This window comes from Phaseolus vulgaris, chromosome 1 (genome assembly GCF_051622355.1).
Source record: "Phaseolus vulgaris cultivar YP4 chromosome 1, ASM5162235v1, whole genome shotgun sequence".
Lineage (NCBI taxonomy): Eukaryota > Viridiplantae > Streptophyta > Magnoliopsida > Fabales > Fabaceae > Phaseolus > Phaseolus vulgaris.
The window spans coordinates 41,169,391-41,196,225 of NC_143498.1; the positions used below are offsets into that span (position 1 = coordinate 41,169,391).

The following is a 26,835-nucleotide window of genomic DNA, read 5'->3' on the forward strand; positions in this document are numbered from 1 at the left end:
GTTATCTTGAATATTGTAGACTAGGACGTCCGGGCTTTTAGTTTTTGTCCCCTGGGGCCGGGGTGTGGCCCCCACCTCTTTTGTTTAATAGAATGGTTTTTCCTTTAATTGCTTTACATTGTTTTTGGACGAACGAGCCTTGAGGAGCCGAATTGACTGGGGTAAATAATTTTAAACTGAGTTAAAATTAACTAAGTAAAGTCAACCAAAGGTTCGGTCGGGTTGTGGCGATATGTTAGTTTATAAAATCAACCAAGTGATTGTGGCGAACTTGATCGGATTAAAATGAAACAAGCCGTGTGACGAATTCGACTTGAACAAGACCAACTGTCGCCTAGGTTTAACTAAGGCCGATCGGTATTGTTTTAACTGTTTGTTGAAGTCATTGGCCACTTAATTTAATTGAAGTAAAGGCCCAGTGTGTGGGAGTGTACCGGTTGGGGCTACGTTTTTGCCGAACTGTGTGTGCTTCGGGAGGGTATGCCGGTCAGGACTACATCCTGGCCGAGCTAGATACGGGTTTCGGGAGGGTATGCCGGTTAAGGCTACATCCTGACCGAACCGTGTGGGTTGCGGGAGGGTATGCCGGATAAGGCTACATCCTAACCGAACCGTGTGTCGTTCATTGTATACACCATGTAGGAAACGCCTCGTTAAAACCTCTCCGACCGATGGATAGGTCGGGCGAGGAAAGAGTGCGTGTATTTTATTCATGCTTAGCTGAAATAAAACTTTAGGTGCGTGGCATTCCACTTCCTAGGTACAATTTTTCCCGATAGCTGCTCCAAGTGATAAGCCCCCCCTCTCTTACTTCTCGGATTCGGAATGGTCCTTCCCAGTTTGATGAGAACTTGTCGTCCGACTTCCTAGCGCTGCTGCACATTCTCCAGACGAGGTCGCCTTGGTAAAAGCTTCTGGGCTGGACCTTCAAGTTGTACCTTCTTGACGCTCGGAGCTTGCATGCTGCCTCTCGTATTTTGCTTTTGTCTCGAAGCTCGTTCAAGAGGTCGAGGCCGACTGCCAAAATTTCCTTGTTGAAGGATAGGTCGAAGAGTTGGCGTCGGATGGATGGCTCCCCGACCTCCACCGGTATAATGGCCTCGGTGCCGTATGTGGGGCTGTAGGGGATTTCTTGTGTAGTGGATTGCGGGGTGCAATGGTATGCCCACAGGACCTCGGGCAGCTCCTCTGTCCATCTTCCCTTTGCAGTGTCGAGCCCCTTCCTTAGTTCGTTCAACAAGACCTTGTTGGCGGCTTCGGCTTGTCCATTCGTTTGCGGGTGCTCGACGGAGCTCGTGAGGGATTTGATGCCGAGGTCGTTGTAAAAAGTCATGAGGCCTTGGTCGATGAACTGTCGGCCGTTATCGGAGACTATCGAGTGCGGTATGCCGAATCGGCACACTATGTTCTTCCACACGAAATTTTGGACATTTCGAGCAGTGATGGTGGCTAGGGGTTCGGCCTCTATCCACTTGGTGAAGTAGTCTACCGCGACTAGCAAGTGCTTCGTTTGGCCTTTTCCTGGTGAGAACAGGCCGATGATGTCCATCCCCTACATGGCGAACGGCCAGGGTGATGTCATGCTATGCAGTTCTTCTGGTTTTCGATGATGGAGGGGGCCAAACTCTTGACATTTTTGGCATTTTTTGACATAGTCAGCGCTATCTCCATGAACCGTCGACCAATAGTACCCCGCACGGATAACCTTGGCCGCCATCGTTCGGGCCCCGGAGTGGCTCCTGCACGCTCCCTCGTGGATTTCTTGTAGCACGTATTGAGATTGTTCTTTGGTGAGGCACTTTAGGAGTGGTGTTGAGTACCCTCTACGGTATAGGTCTTGGTCGATCATGGTGTATCGTGCGCACTGCCGTCGGATGCTTTTTTCTTCCCCCGGTTGGCATGTTCCGTGTTCTAGGTACTGGGTGATCGAGGTCATCCATGTGTGAGTCTCGGTGACCGTCATGCATTCGGTGTCACCTACGCTTGGTTGTGTTAGTCGCATTTGGACGACCGATCGGTGATGGCTTTGTTTTTTAGAAGATGCCAGACGTGAAAGTGCATCGGCACGCTCGTTTTCCTGTCATGTTATGTGTTTGACTACGACCGTGTCGAACTTGGCCATGACATTGCAAACCGTGAGGTAGTATTGTTGGAGGAGGGGCTTCTTGACTTCGAATTCTCCTTCAATTTGGCTGACGACCAGCTGGGAGTCGCTCTTACATGTGACCTCTCATGCGCCTAAGTCGTTTGCTAAGTTGAGGCTGGCCAGTATGGCCTCGTACTCTGCTTGATTGTTCGTTGCTTTGAAGGAGAACTGGAGGGCTTGCTCAATCAGCAAGTCCCCAGGCCCCTCGAGGACGACCCTGACGCCACAAGCCGTTTTGTTGGATGAGCCGTCCACGTGGAGGACCCACTCGGCCGAGGTTTTTGGGTTTTTGGGGAGCTCGGCGGCAAAATCCGCCAAGCATTGGGATTTGATGGTGCCTCTCGATTCGTACCTGATGTCGTACTCTAAAAGCTCGACCGACCACCCTATCATTCGTCCTGCAAGGTCGGGTTTAAATAGAATTTTGTATATAGGATAGTTGGTCCTTACCCTGATTTCATGGTTCTGGAAGTATGGGCGCATCCTCCTTGCAGTCAGCACCAGGGCTAGTGCCACTTTCTCTATCATTTGGTACTTGGTTTCGGCTGCGTGGAGCGTCTGGCTAACGAAGTATACAGGGTATTCTTCGTGGTCCATTTCCTGGACAAGGGCTGCGCTGACCGCCTCCTCTGACACGACCAAGTAAACTACGATTGGTAGGTCCAGACGTGGCTTTTTTATGACGGTCGGCGATGATAGGAATGTTTTGAGCTGACCGAAGATTTGTTCGCATTCCTCGTTCCAACTGAACTTCGAAGTTTTGCGGAGCATTGTGGCTATCGGCCTAATCCGTTCAGCGAGGCGAGGAACGAATCTGTACAGTGCTGTCAGCCGGCCGAGCAGCTGCTGAATTTCTTTCAAGTTATTCGGGCTTCTCATTTTCGTTATGGCCTTGCATTTGTCAGGGTTCGCCTCGATCCCTCTGTGGGTGAGCATGAAGTCGAGGAATTTGCCACCTTCTACGCCGAACGCACACTTCTCGGGGTTGAGGCGCATGTTGACCCTTCTCAGGGCGTCGAAGACTTCTTGTAGGTCTTTTATGTGTTGGTCGCATGAGTCGGATAGCGGGAGAAGCGGGGTCCTCGGTGGTCCCTTTTTTGGTCCCGACCAGTCCGTGACCTTCCTTGTCGTTCCTTGTCCTCCTTCTTTTCTCCACTTGCCTCGGTCCGGGCGTTGTTCCTGAATTCGCGGAGTTCTTCTAGCTGCATGAATTTCGCCGCTCGGCGTCTAAGGTCATCGAGGTTAGTTGCGGGCTGCATACACAGGCTATCGGCAAACGGACCGGGTCTAAGGGCGGTCAACATGTGGTGCATTGCCACCTCGGGGCTGAGGTTGCGAATGCTCATAGCGGTCTTGCTGAACCGATCGATGAACGTTCTGAGGGATTCTCCCTTCTCTTGGCAAATGCCGACTAGCGTTATGGATGTTAGATGGTGGGGGCGGCTTGTTGCGAACTGGACATCGAATTTTGCTATTAGGGTCTCGAAACAATCTATCGAATTCGCGGGGAGCTTGGTGAACCAGCTCAGAGCCCCTCCCTTTAGGGAGGTGGGGAAGACTCGACAAAAGACCGCGTCGTCCGTGGTGTACAGGCTCATGTGTGTTGTGTATGCGTCCACGTGCTCGTCGGGGTCGGTCGTCCCATCGTACCAATCCCTGTTGAAGCCTTTCCATCTGTCCGGCAGGGGGGTATCTATGATGCGGTCAGTAAAGGGATGGCGCCGATCTTGGCTGTTTTGCTAGGATGGGAATCCCCATCCATCTCCAGAGTGAAGTCATTTTTCGTCTCTTTCTCGGCTTGGAGGCCGGCGCCGGTGGCATAGGACTTGCCGGCCTGGTTGGTCATGGCGAGGGACGGCACCCCTTCGAACAGATTCTTCATTCGTTTATTTTCTTCTTGGAGGTTTTTGATTTCCTCTTCGTTCTTCTTAGCGGCCTCCTCATGCGCTTTCTTCATCTCTGCCAACTCCTTCTGAAGGGCCATCATCATTGCTGTTTGATCTGCCTCGGTCATGCTTGCCATGCTACGGGTTGATACCATCTACTGATACGACTTCTTCTGGCTCTCCTCGGCCCCATGGTGGGCACCAATTGTTCTCGAACTGGTTTGGGGACCGGGAGAACTATTGTCTTCAGGTGTCACTCGGTCAGTCGTTTCTCACGTTCCTCCTTCTACCTTCTTCGCCGAACGGCTCCTCAGACTGGTGGGGTACCTACAGATGGCACTCTGACGCTCAAGTCAGTGGGGTATAGTATTCGGCAGGTTACAATACTGTAGATAATGACGTACCTTCTTCCTTGGAATGCGTGACATTTATATTACCTTGATGGGCCTTGCTGTTGGGCCGGATTAGGGGGTTGTTTAGCGATTAGGGTTGGATTAGGTCGTTTCCTAATCATGGGTTAACCTTTGCTAATCAGGTCAACCTTTGACCTGAGCATCTTATGTCGGTCGGCCACATATGCCACGTGGTCGACCTCGTACCTTAAGGTGGGGTCTGGCTGCGTAGGTTGACTGGGTCAATAGACCGGTCGGTCATCCCAGTACAGTTTCATTATATCATTTATCAATTACTATTAAAATTGATGTAATATGTGTGTGATGTTATATCAATTATACTTTAAATTGATGTAATATATTTGTTATAACACTAACTAATATATATTTTTTCAATTATTACATTTTAGTTTTTAAAAAAACTTAAATTCACATATAGTTTTTTTTAAATGGGATATGTTTTGTTCTAAAATATGTAGTAATTTCATTTAGATCACTAAAAAAATGAACTTCTAGTAACTCAGGTTAGAGTGAGAAGTCAAAGAAAAGAAATGATGGTGATTTTGCATATAGGAGAAGAGAGAGAAAAATATATTATTGAACTTGAAGAGTAGAGTCAAGTTTTAGTTAAGTTGTTTTGATGATGATGTTTGAAGAAGATGATGTTAAAGTTGTATAGTTTGTTATAGTTTTCATTGTATGTTTTTGTAAGTCTTGCACATTAAGTAATCACAAGAATTTCAGTTTAGCACACAACATAATCTTAACCTCAATCATAAAACTTGTTTTTGAAAGGTTGAAAAAGGTTTTAAATTTGTTTTAATTAATTAAGATTTTATATAATCAATTAATTTGTTCTTTATATGTTTTAGAATAGACTCAGTTTTGTTAATGGATTAAAACAAAAAGCAATCAGATGAGTTTTTAAGTAGTCTAAAAGAATAATTGATTAAGACATTTAAATAATCGATTAAAATGTTCTTAAATATTTCTATTAATACTGAACAACAAAAAAACCAACTAACAGATAGTATAATTGACTAAAACGTGTAGCTTATTTATCTGAAAATCACTTTCTCCGGAGAATAATTGATTAAAAATTTAAAATAATTTATTAATGTATCAAAATAATTTTTAAACCGTTTTTTGATATAAATTTAATCTTGAATTCATTCTAAAAAATATATCAAATTTTAAAAAGTATGAACTAAAAGTGTTTTAGAGATCAAATTGAGCTATTTTCGTTTGCTCTAATAGTGCATCCAAGAATTTTCAAGAAAATCTTCAAATCTCTCTTAGTTTGACAAAGTTTTCTAAATGTTGTGTACTTGCACTAAATCCTTCTTGTGATTGTTTCTTTTGTACATCTGATAATTTCTTTTTATCATTGTGTAGTTGGATTAATCCCCGATTGTGTGTCCTTGATAGTTTTTCAATAGTTCTTTTGGTATAATCAAATAGTCAGACATATCCTTCTTGATTATATTCGGGAGTTGATTTTCTTGTATTTCCTATTTTATATATGTTTCACATATGTCGAGTGCTTATAATAAAAATATAAAGATAATGTATTTTGGTTGTTCTAAAGTTAAATATCTAAGACTAGATGTATGATATTTTGTAAGTTAAATCAATATAAAATCTTTTACAATTTTTCTCAACGTCTTTCTCAATCTCTTACATTGTATTCTTGTTGTATTCTTTTTTTTTTTCTATCTTCATCAATCTTGATTTCAAAATTAATTACATTGTATTCTTGTTGTATGAACTAATTGAAAGAAATAACATAAGACAAAAGGTTGTAGAAATTAATTGAACGTAATTATACAAAATTGCAAAACTGTTGAACTAATTCATACATTTTGATTTACTTCAATAATATATATAATAAAATTACAATTACTGGAAGCTATAAAATAGGAATACTAACAGCCCTGTAAACTGACCATTAATGCAATAATAACGGTAAAATAGTTTAAGGATAATAAAATCAGAATTAATAACAATAAAATCTAAATTAATAACCAACATCCTCCCTTAATTCTGATTTGGAACAACCTTCATCCCAACAAATCTCTTAACTTGATGAAAACATCGATCTTCAATGGCTTAGTGAAAATATATGCAATTTGATCTTCTGATCTGCAGTATTCCAATTTGATCATGTTCTTCCCAACTTGGTCTCGCAGGAAGTGATATCGAATATCAATGTATTTACTTCTTTGATGAAAAACCAGATTCTTTGCAAGATTAATTGCAAAGACATTGTCAACATAAATCTTAATTGGAACATCTAGATTAAAACCAATTTGAGTCATGATATTCCTGAGCCAAACTGATTGACAAGCACTTGCTGCTGCAGCTACATACTCAGCTTCACAAGTAGATAATATAACAATTGACTGTTTCTTTGATGACCACAAGCAAACAGTCTTTCTGATCATAAAACAATTACCATTAGTGCTCTTTCTCTCGTTTGAATCTCCACCCCAATCACTGTCTGTGGTACCTTCTCTTTGCTCGAATCCCTTTGCCACCAACCTTGCCTTGTATATATCAATCTCACCATTTGCTTTCACTTTAATCTTGTACACTCACTTCACATCAATTGCTTTGTGTCCTTTTGAAAGATCAGTGAGTTGCCATGTATTGTTTTTCTCAATCGTCATCAATTCTTCATTCATAGCATCTTGCCATTTGGGGTGTTGAATGACATCTGCAAGTGTCATGGGTTCTGAATCTGCAAGAAAAGCAAAGTGAACTAAATCTCCATTGTCATCAACTTCGTCATCAAGATTTAATTCGCAATCTTGAAGGTGTACAGGTTGTCGTTGTTGCCTTCTTGGTCGCTCCATCATAGTTGCAATTGGAGCTGTAACTTCAGGTTGAATTACAGTTTCAGGTTGAACTGTAGGTGCTTCAAGAGTGACTCCATCTTCCACATCATCGTTCAAAACGTAAATATATCATTTTTTCGAATCCATTTCAGTTGTTGCATTCCATTGCCATTCCTCATCTTCGACAAATGTAACATCACGATTGACAATCACCTTCTTTGTCATTGGATTGTACAGTTTGTATCCCCCATGCTTATATCCAATGAAAATGGTTTTCTCTGCCTTATCCTCCAACTTCAATCTTGCTGCCTTGGGGACATGAGCATAAGTAATTGACCCAAATACCTTCAAGTGTTGCACATTGGGTTTGAATCCGCTCCATGCCTCAATCGGAGTTGTGTTAGGAACACTCCGGGTGGGTGATCTATTTATCAAATATACCGCACATGTTATGGCCTCAGCCCAAAAATAATTAGGCATACCTTTTGCTTTAAGCATGTTCCTCGCCATGTCCATGATTGTTCTACTCTTTCTCTCGGCAACTCCGTTGTGTTGAGGTGTGTAGGGACATGTTATGTTATGTTGCAACCTAAGTTCTTCATAGTGCTCTTGAACTCATTAGACTTGTACTCACCTTCTCCATCACTACGCACCATCTTAATTTGTCTGTCACTCTCTCTTTCAACAAATGCTTTAAATATTTTAAAGCAGTGGAATATCTCATCCTTGCTTTTCAATAGATAAATCCAGGTTTTCCTTGAAAAATCATCAATAAAAAATACTTATTACCTCCAATTGTTGATATGTTTATCGGGCCACACACATCTGTATGAACAAACTCCAAAGGAAATTTCGCATGCCAAGGCCCCTTAACAAATGGTATCCTATGATTCTTTCCAAAAATGCAAGCCTCACACAATTGATCAGGGTGATGAATATGGGGTAAACCATTCACTAAATTTCGTTTGGAGAGATTTTCCAAAATCTGAAAATTTAAGTGCCCAAAGCGTAAATATCACAACCACGATTCATTATTCACTATTGCATTCAAGCACTTGAAATCACCCATATGCAAATCTACTGGAAACATGCGGTTTTTTGATAAAAAGGTTTTAAGAATCAAATTACTTTTTTTATCAAAAAATGAGAATTGATTTTCAACTATGTGCATCACGTAACACTTTTCGGCCAGCTGTCTCATACTCAACAAATTACTTTTCATATCAGGTACATAAAAAACATCATAGATGTACCTGTGATCACCATTCTTCAATGTGATAAGAATTTGCCATTTTTCAGTCACCGAAACGAACCTGCCATCATTGAATTTCACTTTTGTGCGAAATGAGTCATCCAAATTTGCAAACAACTCCTTCTGACCAAACATATTATTCGTGCAACCTGTATCCAAATATCAAGTCTGATTATTTGGAGTTTCATTTGATGTAGCTGCCATTAGTACTGCATGATCCTCTTCATCGTGTTCGTGATTACTATCTTCTTGAGCACAATTGGAAGCATGATTGTCACCTTTTGATCTGCACTCATTTGCATAATGGTCGTGTTTATGGCAATTATAACACTCCACATTTGATTTATTATAAATGTCTCCTCTTCCTCTACGACCACATTCTTCGCGCCAAAAGTTATTTGAACTTGGATTGTGATTGAAACCAGTGTTGTTTTACTCAGTGCCTCCATGATTTTGGCCACCACGACCTTTGCTGGAATAACTACCACCACGTCCCTGTCCTTTGCCTCGTGAACTACCATGTTTATGATAAGAGCTACCAATTGAGGCTTGTGCTTATAAAGCCTGTTCAATTGTTTTTTTCAATCTTATTGTCATTCATCTGCTGCTCATGCGCTCGTAGGGAACCGGACAATAACCTTACTGTCATTGTTAAAATGTCATCGGCCTCTTCAATTGCGACAACAACATGTTCAAATCTGGGAGTTAAAAGATCTCAAAATCTTCTCCACCTTTGTCTGCTCCGATTGTGTTTTACCATTGGTCTTCATCTAATTTGTCAAAGCAAGAACTTTATTTATATAGACATCAATAGTCTTTGTGGTTTCCATATGCAGCAGTTCATATTGGCATCTTAGGGTTTGAAGACACACCTTTTTTATCTTGTCATCACCTTTATAATTGGTTAACAAAATGATTCAAGCCTCACTTGCAATTGTTGCTCCTTCTATCTGTTCAACTGTCTCGTCATTCATCCCTTGATGGATGAGATACAAGCCTTCTTGTCCTTCTTCTTCTGGTCACGATGCGCTACTCGTTGCGCCTCATTTGCATTATCAGCTAATGCAAACACTCCACTCTCAACGACATCTCATAACTCATGATAATCAAACAAAACTCTCATTTGCACACACCACCAATTGTAATTTTTTTCATCAAGGATAAGGACTGATAACTGGGTAGAGTTCATCACGTAATTGCACAAAATTGCAAAACGGCTGAACTGATTCATACATCTTGATTTACTTCAATACTATATATAATAAAACAAGAATACTAACATTCTGTAACCTGACCATTAATACAATAATAACGATAAAATAGTTTAAACGTAATAAAATCAGAATTAATAATAATAAAATCTGAATTAATAATCAACATTTCTCAATCTCTTACATTCTTACATTATATTATTGTTGTATTCTTTTTTTTCTATCTTCATCAATCTTGATTTCAAAATTAATTACATTTAAATTTTTTAAATAGATTTGGTTTTAAAGAATTATTTTAACAAGGAGAATAATTTTTTAAAAAGTTATCAAAAACCAATTTATTCCTTTTTTTTTAACTTAATCTCGATCTATTTTCAAACAAATATTTCATATTACTTCATAAATAGATTAGAAGAGATAATTTCAATATACATTATATCAATTACTATTAAATTTAGTATAACATGTGTCTTATTATATTAATTGTAATTTGAACTGATATAATATATGTCTATTACATCTCCTATAGGTGTAACTATTACAATATATTCATTACTTATTACATTTTTATTTTTTTTTAAATCTTAAATTCACATATTTTTAGTAAGTATTTGGTTTGTTTTTATATCAGATATATTTTGTTTTAAATATATGAGTTTCATTTAGACTAACAAAACAATGAACTTCTAGTAACTCGGGTTCCAGAAAATAAATCAAAATCTATCATCATTATGTCATTTATGATTGTTTTACAAATTTAGTGTAATTTTTTTAATTTATCAAAATGAGAGTAAATTTTATAAAATTTACAAGAATGTTAAAGTGTTCTCTTAAAAATGACTTATATGTTTTATTTTATTGTTATAAAGTAGCGTAACATATATAACTTTTTTTTTTATTTCATTTCAATTTTTTTAAAAATTAAAGAAATCGGTACCATATTTATTTTATTTTTCAAAAATGAAAAAATTGTACATGGAATACCTTCTTTTGTATGTATATTTATATGTTTTGTTCACCCAAAAAGATGTATTCATTAGTGAAAAATCTGTCAACCTGCACAATCACTAATCCCATTCCAAAAAACATGATAAAAGAAAATAAAAATAAAAATAGTCACATATACCATTACTTCCTTTTCAAGATAAATAGTATATTTATATACCATATATAAAAAAAATTCAAAAAATATATAAAAAAAGTTATATATTATAGCATGAGTTCTTCATATAAATATAAATTATGTTTGAAAGTAATAAAAAAAAGTTAGGTTGTCAAATGTTGGGAGTAGTCCACCTAGTGTGACTATACAGTATTAAAATTGAAACAAATAACGTTGGTGTCTGTGAAAGTGATTGAAAAATTAACTACTTTAATATTTGTATTGAAGCATTAAAAAAAGATAATACTGTTGATCACATGTTCAATACATTAGGTTTGTGCCTATAACATAACTTTTTGACTGATATTAAATATTGATTTTTTTTTCTGTAATAATATGCATATAATGAAAACTTTTATTTAAAGGAGGTTAAACTATTAAGACAAACATTATTTAGAAAAGTGTAATGGTACACAGAAAGTTGAATCCCTTAAAAGTTTGATGAAAAATGTGTGGAATAGATAGGAACAATGAAGAAATATGTTGCTAAGTTTGGTGGAAGTGTTAAATGCAAAGGCAAATTTAGGTCACCTTCTCTTACATGTGGTTTCATTTAAAGGAGGCTATGAAAAACATTAATATAAGTGGTTAGGTTCATGAAAAGAAGGATATTATTTTCCAATTCTGCAGGTACAATAATTTGACTTAGGGGATCCTGAAAATGCCCCCATTTAGAAATCTAACAATACAAGATGCTATATTCAAAACTAAAATAAAATTTTCAATTGAAAGCTAATACAGAAAAAAATAAAATGAAATTCTAATATGTTTCCACTATAAAAAAATTATTAAATAAAATATAGTTTTAAAAATAAAAACAATTAATCATTATATTATATAAATTGAATATTATTTTAGATACTAAAAAGTTATTGATATTTAAAATAGTTTATATTATTAATAAATAATTTTTAAATTAGTATGTAATTAGTTATGGAAGTTTTCTATATCAACTAATTATATTTTAAAATAATTAAAGTTAATATCTAAAACTTTGATAATTAATTAAATACTAATTTAAAAATTATTTATTAATAATAAAAATTATTTAGATATCAATAATATTTTTAATTTCAAAAAATATTTCATTTAATTAATTTTTATTTTTAAAATTAATTTTTATTTAATTAATTTTTCTTACTGTTTATTGTTTAAATTTTAAAAAATATTCATGGTTTTATTGAACTATTGCTTCTCCCACAATTATAATTGTGAGATTTTAATTATAATGTTTCATTTATGTCAATTAACTTATCTAGATACAAATATCCGATATTTTATTTTCTCAAATTCTGATTATGTTGATCGTGTCCTTGTAGTAATTGTGATGATGTAATTTTAATCATTTTCCCAATGAAAATATGATTCATAAAATGTTTTACAATACTAAAATCGTAAATTGTAAAATATCATGAAGTAAATTAGATAAAGTCTACCTTCAAATTAAAATACCAAAACTAAATATCATAACAATATTTTTTAGAGACACTATCTTACCAAAAATAAACAATAATCACTTCATAATGTTTAAATATACCTATTAAATATGCTACACTTTCTTATATGTTTGAATATAAATATTTATATGTTTGAATATGGATATATCGATCCAAGAAAATAACGCTAAATAAATATGTTAATCCAATAAAATAACACTAAATATTGAGATAAGGACAATAAAATACTCCTAAGATTATTTAGCAATATAAATAAGATAGTTTGTAGAGAGAAAAATTCACAAAGTTTTTAAGAGACTCACCACATCACATTCATTAAAAAGTTATAATATTTTATCAGAAAATATTGTAGATTACGCTAAAACTTTTTTTTTTATCTGTCATTGTGTCTTATACTAATCTCATACATTGAGCATTTACTTATTTATTTTAAAATTTTTAATTTTAATTTAAAACTTAATTTGATTGGCAAGTACTAAAAATATCTGTATCGACGATATCAAGTTCATTATATCATTTTCATTTTTTAAATTAAATTTTAATAATTTTAAAATATTAAAAATAATATTGTGTCATAATATATACTATTCGTCCGAAATACAAAATATTATTTACATATTTAAAATATTTATTTCTGTTAAATTTTCATTACAATATAATTAACACATTCAAAATATTCATTATACATTTTAGTTATATAAAAGATAATATTTTGTCTTATACATTGTAAGGGGTAAAAATACTAGTTATAAATAAAAATAATATAATAATAATAGGAATTAAATTATGAAACTAAGAATAATTTTAATGAATAGAAATGTTTTATATCCTTTAATTGAAACATGGTTTCTATATAACCCATCTCTTGATTTTGAATGGGGTCAACAGATTTTTAAGATGAGCTTTTAGGAAACCATTTTTTAAGAAAATTTGAGCTAATTTTAGTTGTTTTGTTTTTATTGAAATTCTATAATTTAAAATTATGCGATTTGAGAAATTTTCATTTTTAAACTTATGAAACTATAAAATATCTAATAATCTTAATTTAACTTTGAAATTTCTATTTTACTATTAAATTTTAAAAATTCAAGTCAAATTGCACTTAAAAGAAATACATTGATTTATATTTATGTTTATTTTGTATCATCATATAATAGGAATAAGATTTTTAGTTACAAAACCCTATACTATCATTAGTCCCTAAAACAATATTCTTATAAGATCACTTAAAAGATATCATTCCCAATGTTACTTATAATACACAACTAATGATATATGTAAAGATCCACGATGCTTATTAATATAATGTAAAAGTGATCATGTTTATATAAACAAGTTTTAATTAGCATAACTTTATTTAGTGGTATTCTTATTTCAATAAATATTATTAAAAATATTTAGAAAATATACTCCTTTACTTTATGAAATTAAAAAAATTAAAACAACTTAACTTAACCTTCTTAACATATCTAACAAAATATTGTTACTTCATGCCTATTGTATGAATTTGCTATTTGTTAATTAGTAGTTAGAAGTCAATTTTATAATCTTTAATTTAAAAATGACTTTTAACTAATTATATAGTCAACTAATTATTTTACACAATATATATGTATATATATTATAATAGATAAAATAATTTTAAATGTTTTCATAGAAAACAATATCACGTTGATTTCCTTTTCAGAACCTAATTTATGACCTAAATGCATCATCAATCCAAAGAAATTAGTTAAATTTGGACTAAAATCCAATTGAATTCAAACAAACAAAATTCCATCGGATTATTAATGTTAAAGATTTGTACTCTTCTAAAATGTAGTATGATTTGGAAGATACAATATATTTATAAATCGTTAATTAGAAAAATAGTGATTACAAATAGTGGTAAAATTAATTATAGTTTAATTATTTATTTTAATTAATAATTATTAAACCATTTTTTGATTTTAGAGAAACAAAATTCTAATGGTGATAAATAATTTTTTTTAAATAAAATCATCTACAATGTCATAACAAGTGTCTTAAAATTAATTGATCACGTGTCCATTGATTGAAATTTCCAAAGAATTAAATATAATTAATTAAAATATAAATATTCTTAATTAAATGTCGATGACCATTTAAAAAATGTTAATGTAGTTGAATATTACAAGTATAGTTTTTCTTGACAAAATTTTATATTTTCTATAACATCCTCATTCTTAAAAATTTGCAAAGCATTGCTCCCATGAGAAGACTTAAGAAAGACTATGTAATGGATTAATAGTATTTTTTTAAAAAAAAGGCTAGATAAACAGTATATTATAAAATAATTCCAATAAAATTGAAAATATTATATTTGAAGATCACATTAGTACCCATATCAATGATAATAAATACCACCAAACATGTTGATTAATTAGTGTGGACTTTTTCTAATTTAATTAAGAGTTTTAACTTCGAGTTCTAAATATGTAATTGTGTTAAATACTTGAAAGAAGAGTTTTATTATTTCTAAACAAAATTATTCTAAAAAATACCTTATGTCTAAAGAAAAATATAAATAAATAAGTAACATTCTAGTATATACGTTTTTCAAGTAACTTGGTAGTAAAAGTTACCAGAAATAATATATTACAGTTTTGAATTTTCCTGTTAATAAAACGTAATATATTAATAACTAAATTTTTGCTAATAAAAAAGTGCGTGTATTATATATATATATATATATATATATATATATGATAAATTAATGTGTTATACTTAACAATTCCCAAATAAATTTCTTCACTCTACAACTTTGAATGTTATTAACAACTAATTTTGAATGTTTTATTAACTTTAGAACTTTAAAAATATAATAAAATTTAATTTTTTTTTTTATCAAGCAATCATATATCTTTTATAATATTTTTTTTAGTCAAAAACATTCTCAGCATGACGATAATATATTTTTTTAGTTCCCTATTTGACTTTAAGATTTTATTCAAAATCCTATTTAATTTAAGTTTTAAAGTCTATGAGTTCACATAACCAAATAAAAAGTCGACGAGTTAAAAACTAATTACTGAGAACAATAGAACAGAAAAAAAAAGTTATTCATAAATATTTGTGATACTAAAATAGATTAAAGTTTAATTTTAAAATATATAAGAAGTGGACTTTTAAAACTGATTTTAACTTTATAAATTCATATTATAAAATTGATGACTTTATATATATATATATATATATATATTGAAATGTTCTTTTGTTTAGCTTGTTTAATTGATGTGAAATATTTAACATATTATTTTGATTAAATGATTTTTTTAACAACATACGACTTTATTGCACGATTATTTATTGTGCAATAGTCGGAAGCAAATAAATGAAGGAAGAAACGAAGGACATAATTAAATTTGTAAATAGGAAGTTTGTATTTATTAGTGGATAAGGTAAGATTGGGTAACATGCATCTCCTCCCCTTATGGCTGAACCAGATTGTTGTGTGAATAGTTGTATTGAAGTGTAGTCAACAATGGCATGAAATGGAAGAAACACGGTTCTGATGATTAGTTGGATTCTAGAAGCTGTCAAAACCAGGAAAGTCAACTTTCCTTAGTTTAATCAACATGATCCAACCACAGAAAACATGACGTACTCCATGATGTCCAAGATTCATACACGATGCCATATATATAAACAAAATTCTTCTGTGGGTTGGGTCTACTATGATGGCTTATGGCTTATTCTTTCTCATCCAACAATATCTGTTGACAAAAGGCTATTTCATGGAACCTTCTTTTTCGCAAATTCAGATTATTAAATACACTCCCATTTACACGCATTGGCTTTCACATGGAACTTTCCTTGCTTGTTGTTAGCTGCTAAATTATCCTTTAGTTGCCAAGTTCCAAAATAATACTTCATCCTAATCAATCACTTCATTTTAAACTTGTGCCACACTCACAGAATTTGAAAGTGACGCACCCTGTGATTTTCTTTCTGCAGTCACGGGTTCAAAGGATCTCGTGATGATTATAGTATTGACTCAACTTGTTGGAAAGAGCAAAAAACAAGTGGTCAATATGACTACAAGTTAAAGGTCTTGCTAATGCAAGTTTCATTCTAGAACGAGTTCAACTTCACAAAATGTCTTGCTACTTGTTTTTTACTCTTTATGCAATTGTATAGATAACGTGCACGTGAAGAAAATTTATATTTCAAGTTGAACCTGTTATCGTATATAAGGCAACCACATGCCTTGAAAGGCCAAAACCAAAGGCCTCCTTGTTTCTTCACCTTAACTTCTTCTGCTGAATAAGATTTTTATAAGTCAAAAAGCATCAAGGTGTCACTCATTTCATAAACTTTGTAACACAATCTATGTTTGCTGGTGAGGTAACTGAAACTCAACGAGAAACTGCATTAACTAAAACACTTTTGTTTAGTATTTCATTTTACCATTCATCTTATCAGGAACAATTCATCTTTTGTTGTTCATCTACAGGGTATTAGTGAGTTGAAGATTGGCCTGTTAGGAATGCTTGTTAGTTTGTGGTTATTGCCTCTCAAATAAGCCTCTCGTTTTGTATATTTTTATCATTTTCAATCAATCCGATGAGTTACTTTTACGAAACTTCTCTTCTATTCTTTAAACTCTATACCATGTGGTCACATCAATTCGACGTTATTCTCTTTCTTAAGAATTCAATAATAGAATTAAAAGTCCTAAATTAAGATGAAATGAGTGAGACAAGTAATAAATAGAGAGTAATATTTATAAATTTATTATCCTATTAAAATTTTAGATTTAAGTTAGTGTCACGTCTCTCATACATATTGGCTCATAACTCATGAATCTTTTCAACATATATTGATTGTGTCTAATATGTTATCTTTAAAACTTAACACTTCTGATATTGAGTTTCCATTATGCAGTGAGAAGAAACAAAAGTCTAAGAACAAACCACGTAAAAGCAAAAGATAGAGGATGAACAGTAAAACTTGTATTTGTATTTGCATGCTCAAAAGCACAAAACCTAAAGGGTATATACAACAATGAAACAACAAAAAATGGGCTTATAAGCAGGCCCAACAAAAAGAAAAAAAAGACAAAAAAAAAGCGTAGCCCAATAGTCTTCCTTGAGCTGGAGATTGAAAGCTTACCAACCCAAGCTTCAAAACAATAGCGTTGAATATGGTTTCATCAAGCATCTTGGTGAAAATATCAATAAGTTCTTCACAGCTTTTGATACAAGAACATCCATTTTTTATTAAACATGTATATGATATTTTTATTTCAAAATATTATTATTTAATTAAACACTTTTAGAGTGTAGAAGGTAGAAAGGTTGTGCGTATAGTATTTTTTTTATAGTAACATGCACAAATAGATGGTAAAACGGGCGTTTTGGTTTAATCATCATTGATCCGCTAAAAGTGATCTAATGTGAGTTGGTTCGTTAAGATTGTACAAATTAAAGGTTGATCAGTCATTTTTCAATATTTTTAAAAAAAATTTATAAAGGAAGAAGATGAAATAGCCAAAATTGCAATTTCTCTCTAATGGCATGAAAGCTATCTTAATGTCTTTCGTACGCTTGTGGAAGACAAGGTTCGAAACAAAGTGGTGTGTTGCTTGATTATGGTAGAACATTGCACTATGTTGGATGTTGATTTGAAGATCACATTAAAGAAATGTAAACCATTGTACTTCACATGAAAGCAAGAGTCCGATATTTGGCTTCGGATGAAAAGTCCTACAATATTATATTTTTTTGGTTTTTCATGAAATCAATGATGATCCAAGATATATGCAATTTTCAATAGTAGATCGTTGTGTAATAGTGCATGAGACCCTATCAGAGTCACTGAAAGACTTTGATTGAATATTGGAGTCGCAAGATAAGAATATACATGTGCAATGGATTTTTTTATGTATCTTAAGATACAATTGATGGCTTTGTGATGATGAACAGCAGGGGACTGCATGAACTGACTTAAGAATTGAGGGAAAATTTATGTCTAGCCTAGTGTTGGTGAGGTAAATATTATGCGATAAGACTTTGCTTCATAGGCGCACTATCTTGTTTGAACATTAACTTGATATCCTTTATCATCAGGGTAGAGCAAAGTTTAATAGCAAGCATCCCGAGTAAGCTAAAATATCCAGAGCATATTTTCTCTGGCAAATATGTATACCCTTACTTGAACGTGTCACTTCTAAACTAAGGAAGAAATTCAACTATCCAAGAGTTTTTATCTTTAAATTCTTATTTAGGAAATCTTTGACAATATTCATGTCCCTAAGATTATCTCCACTATAATGATGTCATCGACATAGATCATTAGAGAAATGAAAGATGTAGCAATCTTCTTGGTGAAGAGAGAATGATTTAAAGGTGATTGAACAAAGTTGAGGCTGTGCAGAGATGAAGATAATTTAGCATACCAGTGTCGACTGACTTGCTTTAATCCATATAAAGACTTGGTAAGGGGGACACTTGGTTTGATTTCTCAACACAAAAACCTTGAGGCAATGTCATGTAGACCTCTTCATTAAATCACCATGGAGAAAAATGTTATTCACATCGAGTTGTTCAAGGAACCAGTTCTGGGCAACAACAACGGTAATAAGCAAGCGAACAATGGTTATCTTAGCAATTGGGAAGTAAGTGTTAAGGTAGTCAATACCTTCAAACTAGGTGTAATCCTTGACAATGAGGTGCACTTCATATCGCTCAACATCACCATTGGCATTGAATTTGAACTTATAAATCCACTTGTAACCTAGAGGAAGACCAATGATATACCTAGTTTCATTAACCTTTAGAGCATTGATCTCGACATTCATGGCATCCCTCCATTTTGGTATATTGACAGCTTCCTTGAATGCACGAGGCTTAGTGTGAGATGAAACAACTAAATAAGATGTAAGTGATTTTGAGATAAAGAGTTATATTGAAGAACATAACTTATTGATCTTGTGATCAATCTGAATGGAGTTATATTTGATGGTGGTAATCCTTCAAATAGATTTGTGTCTTGCGTAACTGATCTAATTGGATTGCAATCTGCATGATTTTTCTTCAACGTGTTCCTCCAACTGCATGTTCTCATTAACATACTCATATGAATAATCACATTGCAAGTTAAATGGATTGTATTTTGAATTTTCATCAGATTGCTTATTATTATTATTATTATTATTATTATTATTATTATTATTATTATTATTATTATTATTATTATTATTATTATTATTATTATTATTATTATTATTATTATTATTATTATGTGGATGACTAAAAGTTCCTTCATGAAAAACAACATCTTTGAAAATGAATATTTACCTGGTTTAGGGTTTAGGGTTATTTACCCTAGTTTTATGTTCTATTTGGATTGATGAGTGGATTTGTGGGAAGGGGAATGAGTGGAGTTGTGAGGATTAGAGAGGATGTGTGAGGTAAATTATTTTAAAGATGTAAAATGTAAAATGTAAATTTAAAAATTTATCTTTATTATTAAAAAATATTTGAATGATGAATTATGATATATATTTTTTTTGTATAAGTTTGAATTAATTAAATTTTTCTAATATATAATATTCATAAATACTTTTATTTTTTTTAAAAAAAGTAAAAAATATAATAGAAAATATTTTTGTGTTAAATTGAAATAAATTTATTAAATATATTAAAAATTATAAAAATAATATTTATTATTATATATATTTGTTATTTTATATAACTATATATATGTTGTTAATATTATAATTTTATTTTATTATTTATAATTATATGTTATCATAGTATAATTAAATATTATTGAAATTTTTCAATAAATTTATGTAATATTTAATTTTGTATATTGTATATTTATACCTTTATATAAAGGAGATTCCGCTCTTCCACTTCCTCAATTTTATTTCTATTTTATCATTATATAAATATTTAATTTTATTTCATTATTATGGACATTGCGTCAAAAAATTTAAAATTTAAAATTAAAATTTTCAAAACTCTAAAGCCTTTTCGAAACACTTCAAATTTTGAAAATTTTTAAATTTTCAAAAAAATTTAATTTTTTTAAATTGTCAAAATTTTAAATTTTCAAATTTTTAAATTTTCAAATTTTTAAATTTTCAAAAAAATTTAAAGATATTAGGTAAAAAAGTGGAAACAAAATTTTTGTTTGAAATATTTTATGAAAACTGTATGTAAGAATAATTTTCAAATTAATTTAAGAAACAGTTTTTAATCCCTATTGAATTTGAATATCTTCACTTTACTTCCCACTTTCTTTTCTGTACCCTACTTCTCATTTTCTTTTCTCTTTCCTTCCTTTTTCATGTAAAAGCATACTTTCATTCTCACTTCTCCTTCTCTTTCTATGTTTTGATTAATCTTTGTGGAACCCTAATTTCATCTTTATCTTATGGAATTGTAATTGAAGTTTGTGACTAGATGGAGGTGAAAGACTTAACAAAAGGAGTTGGCAGGCACCATCACAACAATCGGTAATTCTTTTTATGTGCATTTCAATTTGTGAAACACTAATTTGACATTTTTTCTTTTGAGATTTTGATTGAAACATGTGATTACAGGTATAAGAAGGACTCAACAAGAGGAGACATAAGAAAAGTGATGAAAGTCCTTTATCATAAGATGTTTTCTGGAAACAATTTTATGCATTTAAATAAAATCATACAGAACAGTGACTAAAATATATTCTCATTTCCTCATGTTTTACGGAAAAGTTACTTTCTACCTAATTTACTTATTCACCATCTTCAAATAGGGTGAAACTCACTTAGAAGAACGTAGAAAGAGGAAGACACTAAACCCCAAAGCACTATTTCCCGTGCATGTTCCTATCATTGTCGTGCTTACCCCCCAAGCGCAAGATTCCAATGAGAAGGAACATTGTTAGAAGTGGTGTGTAATATGGATTCGGTATGTATTGCATCATCGAAAAAAAGTTGCATGTGTTTCTACATTCACGGAAGAGTGTGGGTAAAGATTGATATTTTTCCTATTTTATCCTTATATCAATATTTGATTTTATTTTATTACTATGGGCATTGCGTCATTTTCTATTTTTTCAAAAAACTTCAATTTTTAAATTTTTCTAATTTTCAAACCCTAAAGCTTTTTCGAAAGACTTTAAATTTCAAAAAAAATAAAATTTTTCAAAATTTAAAATTTAAAAAATTGTTAAAGCAATTTTATTATGTACTTCAAGATGATCCTGGAATTGAAAGAAAATTGGAGAGATGGAAGAGGGAGAAAGAGGAGAGCATAGAGACTTAGTGTGTTTATTTAGGGGATTTACAAATAAACCTGATCATTGCAATTTGATATTAATATAATACTATATATTTTACAGATTTTGAGAGTTTTGGATTGTCTCAAGAGAAGGCAAACCTTTCCAGTAAGGTTGTGCTTTAGTAACTTCACGGTTCTCACACCTCGCTTTAAAAATTAAGGATGAATTTTTGTTTTATTACTTAATGGTGTCACATGTGTTATATGATAAAAATAAAAAAATATGGATATTCAGGCGCGCTCGCGCCTGTCTTTCTACTAGTTATAATAAAATGCATGCACAAGAGTATTTGGATAAAATGTAATAACCCTACAAAGAATCAACACAAATCTCTTCATTTGTGTGAGGATTGAAAAAACACTCTCACCCTCTCCCTCATCCACTCCCCCACTCTCAAAACCACTGAAACAAACACAAGAAGAATCCCCTCCCTCCTCCCTCCTCTCTCCTTCGTCCTCATACTTGGAAACAAACACAACATTATGTTTTGTTTGGGTTGAGGAGTGGATTTGTGGAGAGGGGAAAGAGTGAATTTGTGAGGATTAGAAAAGATGTGTGAGGATACGTGAGGTAAATTATTTTAAAGATGTAAAATGTAAATTTATAAATTTATCCTTATTCTTAAAAAATATTTGAATGATGAATTATGATATATATTTTTGTATATGTTTGAATTAATTAAATTTTTCTAATATATAATATCCATAATTACTTGTATTTTTCAATAAAAAAATTAAAAAATATAATAGAAAATATTTTTATGTTAAATTAAAATAAATTTATTAATTAAATTTAAAATTATAAAAATAATATTTATTATTGTATATATTTGTTATTTTATATAACTATATATATGTTCTTAATATTATAATTTTATTTTATTATTTTCATTTTTTATAATCATATGTTATTATTAATAGTATAAATAAATATTTTTGAAATTGTTCAATAAATTTTTGTAATATTTAGTTTTTTATTTTGTATATCTATACCCATATATAAAGAGATTCTCTTCTTTAACTTCCTTATTTTTATTTTATTTTATCATTATATAAATATTTGATTTTATTTAATTATTATAGGCATTGTGTTATTTCTCAAAAATTTTTAATTTTTCAATTTTAAAATTTCAAAATTTTTAATTTTTCAAACCCTAAATGCCTTTTCGAAAAACTTTAAATTTTGAAAAAATTTAAAATTTTAAAATTGTCAAAATATTAAATTTTTTAAATTTTCAAATTTTTAAATTTCAAAACTTTTAAATTTTCAAATTTTTTAAAGATATTAGGTAAAAAATTGGAAACAAATTTTTATTTGAAATATTTTATGAAAAATGTATGTAAAAATAATTTTCAAATTGATTTAAGAAGCTGTCTTTAATCCCAATTGGATTTGAATATCTTCCCTATGCATAAACCCGCATATCTTCCCTATGCATAAACCCGCGTACCCACTCTACTTCCCATTTTCTTTTCTCTTTCCTTTCCTTTTTCATGTAAAAGCATGCTTTCATTTTCACTTCTCTAACTCTTTCTATGTTTTCATTAATCTTTGTGGAACCTTAATCTAACCTTTGTCTTATGAAATTATAATTGAAGTTTGTGACGAGATGGAGGGGAAAGACTTAACAAAAGGAGTTTCGGGCAACATCACAATAATCAGTCATTCTCTTTACGTGCATTTCAATTTGTGAAACACTAATTTAATATTTTTCTTAAGTTGTGATTGAAACATGTGACTAGAGGTATAAGAAAGGCTCAACAAGAGGAGGCAGAGGGTAAGTGATGAAAGTCCTTTATCATAAGACGTTCTTTGGATACATATTTATGGATTTTAAAAAAATCATACAGAACAGTAACTAAAAGGTATTCTTATTTCCTCATGTTTTACGAAAAAGTTATTTTCAATCTGATTTACTTATTCACAATCTTCAAACAGGGAGAAACTCGGTTAGAAGAACGTAGAAAGAGGAAGACATTGAATGCCAAGGCACTATTTGTCATGCGTGTTCCTATAATTGTCGTGCTTACCCCTAAGCGCAAGGTTCCAATGCGAAGGAACATTGTTAAGAGCGGTGTGTAATCTGGATTCGGTGTGTGTTGCATCATCATAAAAAAGTTGCATGCGCTTCTACATCCACATAAGAGTGTAGGTAAAGATTGGTATTTTTCCTATTTTATCTTTACATCAATATTTGATTTTATTTATTATAATGGACATGGCGTTATTTCCTATTTTTTAAAAAATTTAAATTTTTTAAATATTCAAATTTTCAATCCCTAAACCCTTTCCGAAACACTTCAAATTTTGAAAAAAAATCTAAAATTTAAAATTTTAAAAAATTAAATTTTAAATTTTAAAAACTGTTAGACCAATTTTATTATGTAATTCAAGGTGATTCTGGAATTGAAAGAAAATTGGATAGTTAAATGATAGGATAGGTAAATTATTTTAAAGATGTAAAATGAAAAATATAAATTTACAAATTTATCCTTATTATTAAAAAATATTTGAATGATGAATTATGATATATATTTTGTATATGTTTGAATTAATTAAATTTTTTTAATATATAATATCCATAATTACTTGTATTTTTCAATAAAATATTAAAATATATAATAAAAGATATTTTTGTGTTAAATTGAAATAAATTTATTAAATATATTAAAATTTATAAAAATAATATTTATTATTATATATATTTGTTATTTTATATAACAAAGTGTATATATATATATATATATATTCTTAATATTATAATTTTATTTTATTATTTTCATTATTTATAATTATATATTATTATTAATAGTATAAATAAATATTTTTTATAACCATATATAAAAGGATTCTCTTCTTTAACTTTCTTATTTTTTTTCTATTTTATCATTATATAAATATTTAATTTTATTTCATTATTATAGCATTACGCCATTTCTCCAAAATTTTAAAATTTTCAAATCCTAATGCCTCTTCCAAACACTTCAAATTTTGAAAAAAAATTTAAAATTTTTAAATTGTCAAAATTTTAAATTTTCCAATTTTTTCAAATTTTTAAATTTTCAAAATTTTCAATTTTTCAAATTTTTAAATTTTCAAAACTTTTAAATTTTCATATTTTTTAAAGATATTAGGTAAAAAATTGGAAACAAATTTTTATTTGAAATATTTCATGAAAAATGTATGTAAAAATAATTTTCAAATTGATTTAAGAAGCCGTCTTTAATCTCTATTGGATCTGAATATCTTCCCTATGCACAAACACACGTACCCACTCTACTTCCCACTTTCTTTTCTGAACTCTACTTCCCATTTTCTTTTCTCTTTCCTTTCCTTTTTTATGTAAAAGCATACTTTCATTCTCACTTATCTTACTCTTTCTATGTGTTGATTAATCTTTGTGGAACCTTAATCTAACCTTTGTCTTGTGAAATTATAATTGAAGTTTGTGACAAGATGGAGGAGAAAGACTTAACAAAAAGAGTTTTGGGCACCATCACAACAATCGGTCATTCTCTTTACGTGCATTTCAATTTGTGAAACACTAATTTAATATTTTTCTTAAGTTGTGATTGAAACATGTGACTAGAGGTATAAGAAAGACTCAACAAGAGGAGGCAGAGGGTAAGTGATGAAAGTCCTTTATCATAAGACGTTCTTTGGATACATATTTATGGATTTAAATAAAATCATACAAAATAGTAACTATTTTACGGAAAAGTTATTTTTAATTTGATTTACTTATTCACAATCTTCAAAAAGGGAGAAACTCAGTTAAAAGAACGTAGAAAGAGGAAGACATTGAACCCCAAGGCACTATTTGTCGAGCGTGTTCCTATCATTGTCGTGCTTACCCCCCAAACGCAAGGTTCAAATGGAAAGGAACATTGTTAAGAGCAGTGTGTAATCTGGATTTGTTGTGTGTTGCATCATCATAAAAAAGTTGCATGCGCTTCTACATCCACAGAAGAGTGTAGGTAAAGATTGATATTTTTCCTATTTTATCTTTACATCAATATTTGATTTTATTTCATTATTATGGGCATTGCGTTATTTCCTATTTTTTCAAAAAAAATAAATTTTTAAATTTTCAAACCCTAAACCCTTTCCGAAACACTTCAAATTTCGAAAAAATTTCAAATTTAAAAAACTGTTAGATCAATTTTATTATGTATTCAAGGTGATTCTGAAATTGAAAGAAAATTGGAGAGATGGAAGAGGGAGAAAGAGGAGAGCATAGAAACTTAGTGTGTTTATTTTAGGGATTTACAAATAAACCTTATCATTGCAATTTGACATTAACATAATACTATATATTTTACAGATTTTATATATATATATATATATATATATATATATATATATAAAGTATAATTTGTCCAAATATAATAAAATTTTATACACTTCAAGTAAAAAAAATGGAATGTGTATATCTTTTTATATTCTAGCAAGAGTTTGTTCGATTTATCGTGCTACTTGCCATCAACCGCTATCGGATCATCCAGATATATTGTTCCACGCACGAGCATGTCAATTTAAAAATGTTATTTACTCTGATGGTTAGTTTGTTCCTTCTAGCAATCAAGATTCTATTTAAGCCAGGAATTCTGGAAATAATTTGTATGTTAGGGGCTTGCCCATTTGGGTAAGGGAGGGGAATCTTCGACGGAGTTTCAATACACGGGGACCCTTGTTCAAGAAATTTGGCCAGGCCTTCTTTGACCTCCTTCACTTCCACCTCGCGTTGCTCCCGCTCACCCTATCTAGTCTCCGACTCCTCACTGTCGACGCCAAGATCCCATCTTCGTCCGACCACCTAACGTCAATCAAGAACATCAAGCTCACGCAAAGCTTTGATACTCCATTTTTAGGGTTTGAATCGCTTGGTGGTAGGAATCGAAGGTACTAGCCATGTGGTCCGAAGAAATAAGTCTTTGATTCATAAACGGAAAGCCATGGTCGAAGAACCTGTCACCGCTGTAAATTAAAAGAAAGTCTCCGTCGTAGACTGGGGTTTGCGTGAGCTTGATGTTCTTGATCGACGTTAGGTGGTCAGACGAAGATGGGATCTTGGCGCCGACGGTGATGAGTCGGAGACTAGACAGGGTGTGCAAGAGCGGCGCGAGGTGGAAGCGAAGGAGGTCAAGAGAGGGTTGGCCAGATTTCTTGAACAAGGTTCCCCGTGTAATGAAAAGCCT

At 31.6% G+C, this 26,835-nt stretch overlaps 1 protein-coding gene across 1 annotated transcript; it reads right to left on the reverse strand.

Moving 5' to 3' along the window:
• Positions 1-3,183: 3,183 nt before the first annotated feature.
• Positions 3,184-3,744, reverse strand: LOC137815999 (uncharacterized). The gene has a single exon (XM_068619105.1). The coding sequence runs from the start codon at positions 3,742-3,744 to the stop codon at positions 3,184-3,186; it is 561 nt and encodes a 186-aa protein (XP_068475206.1).
• Positions 3,745-26,835: the final 23,091 nt, after the last annotated feature.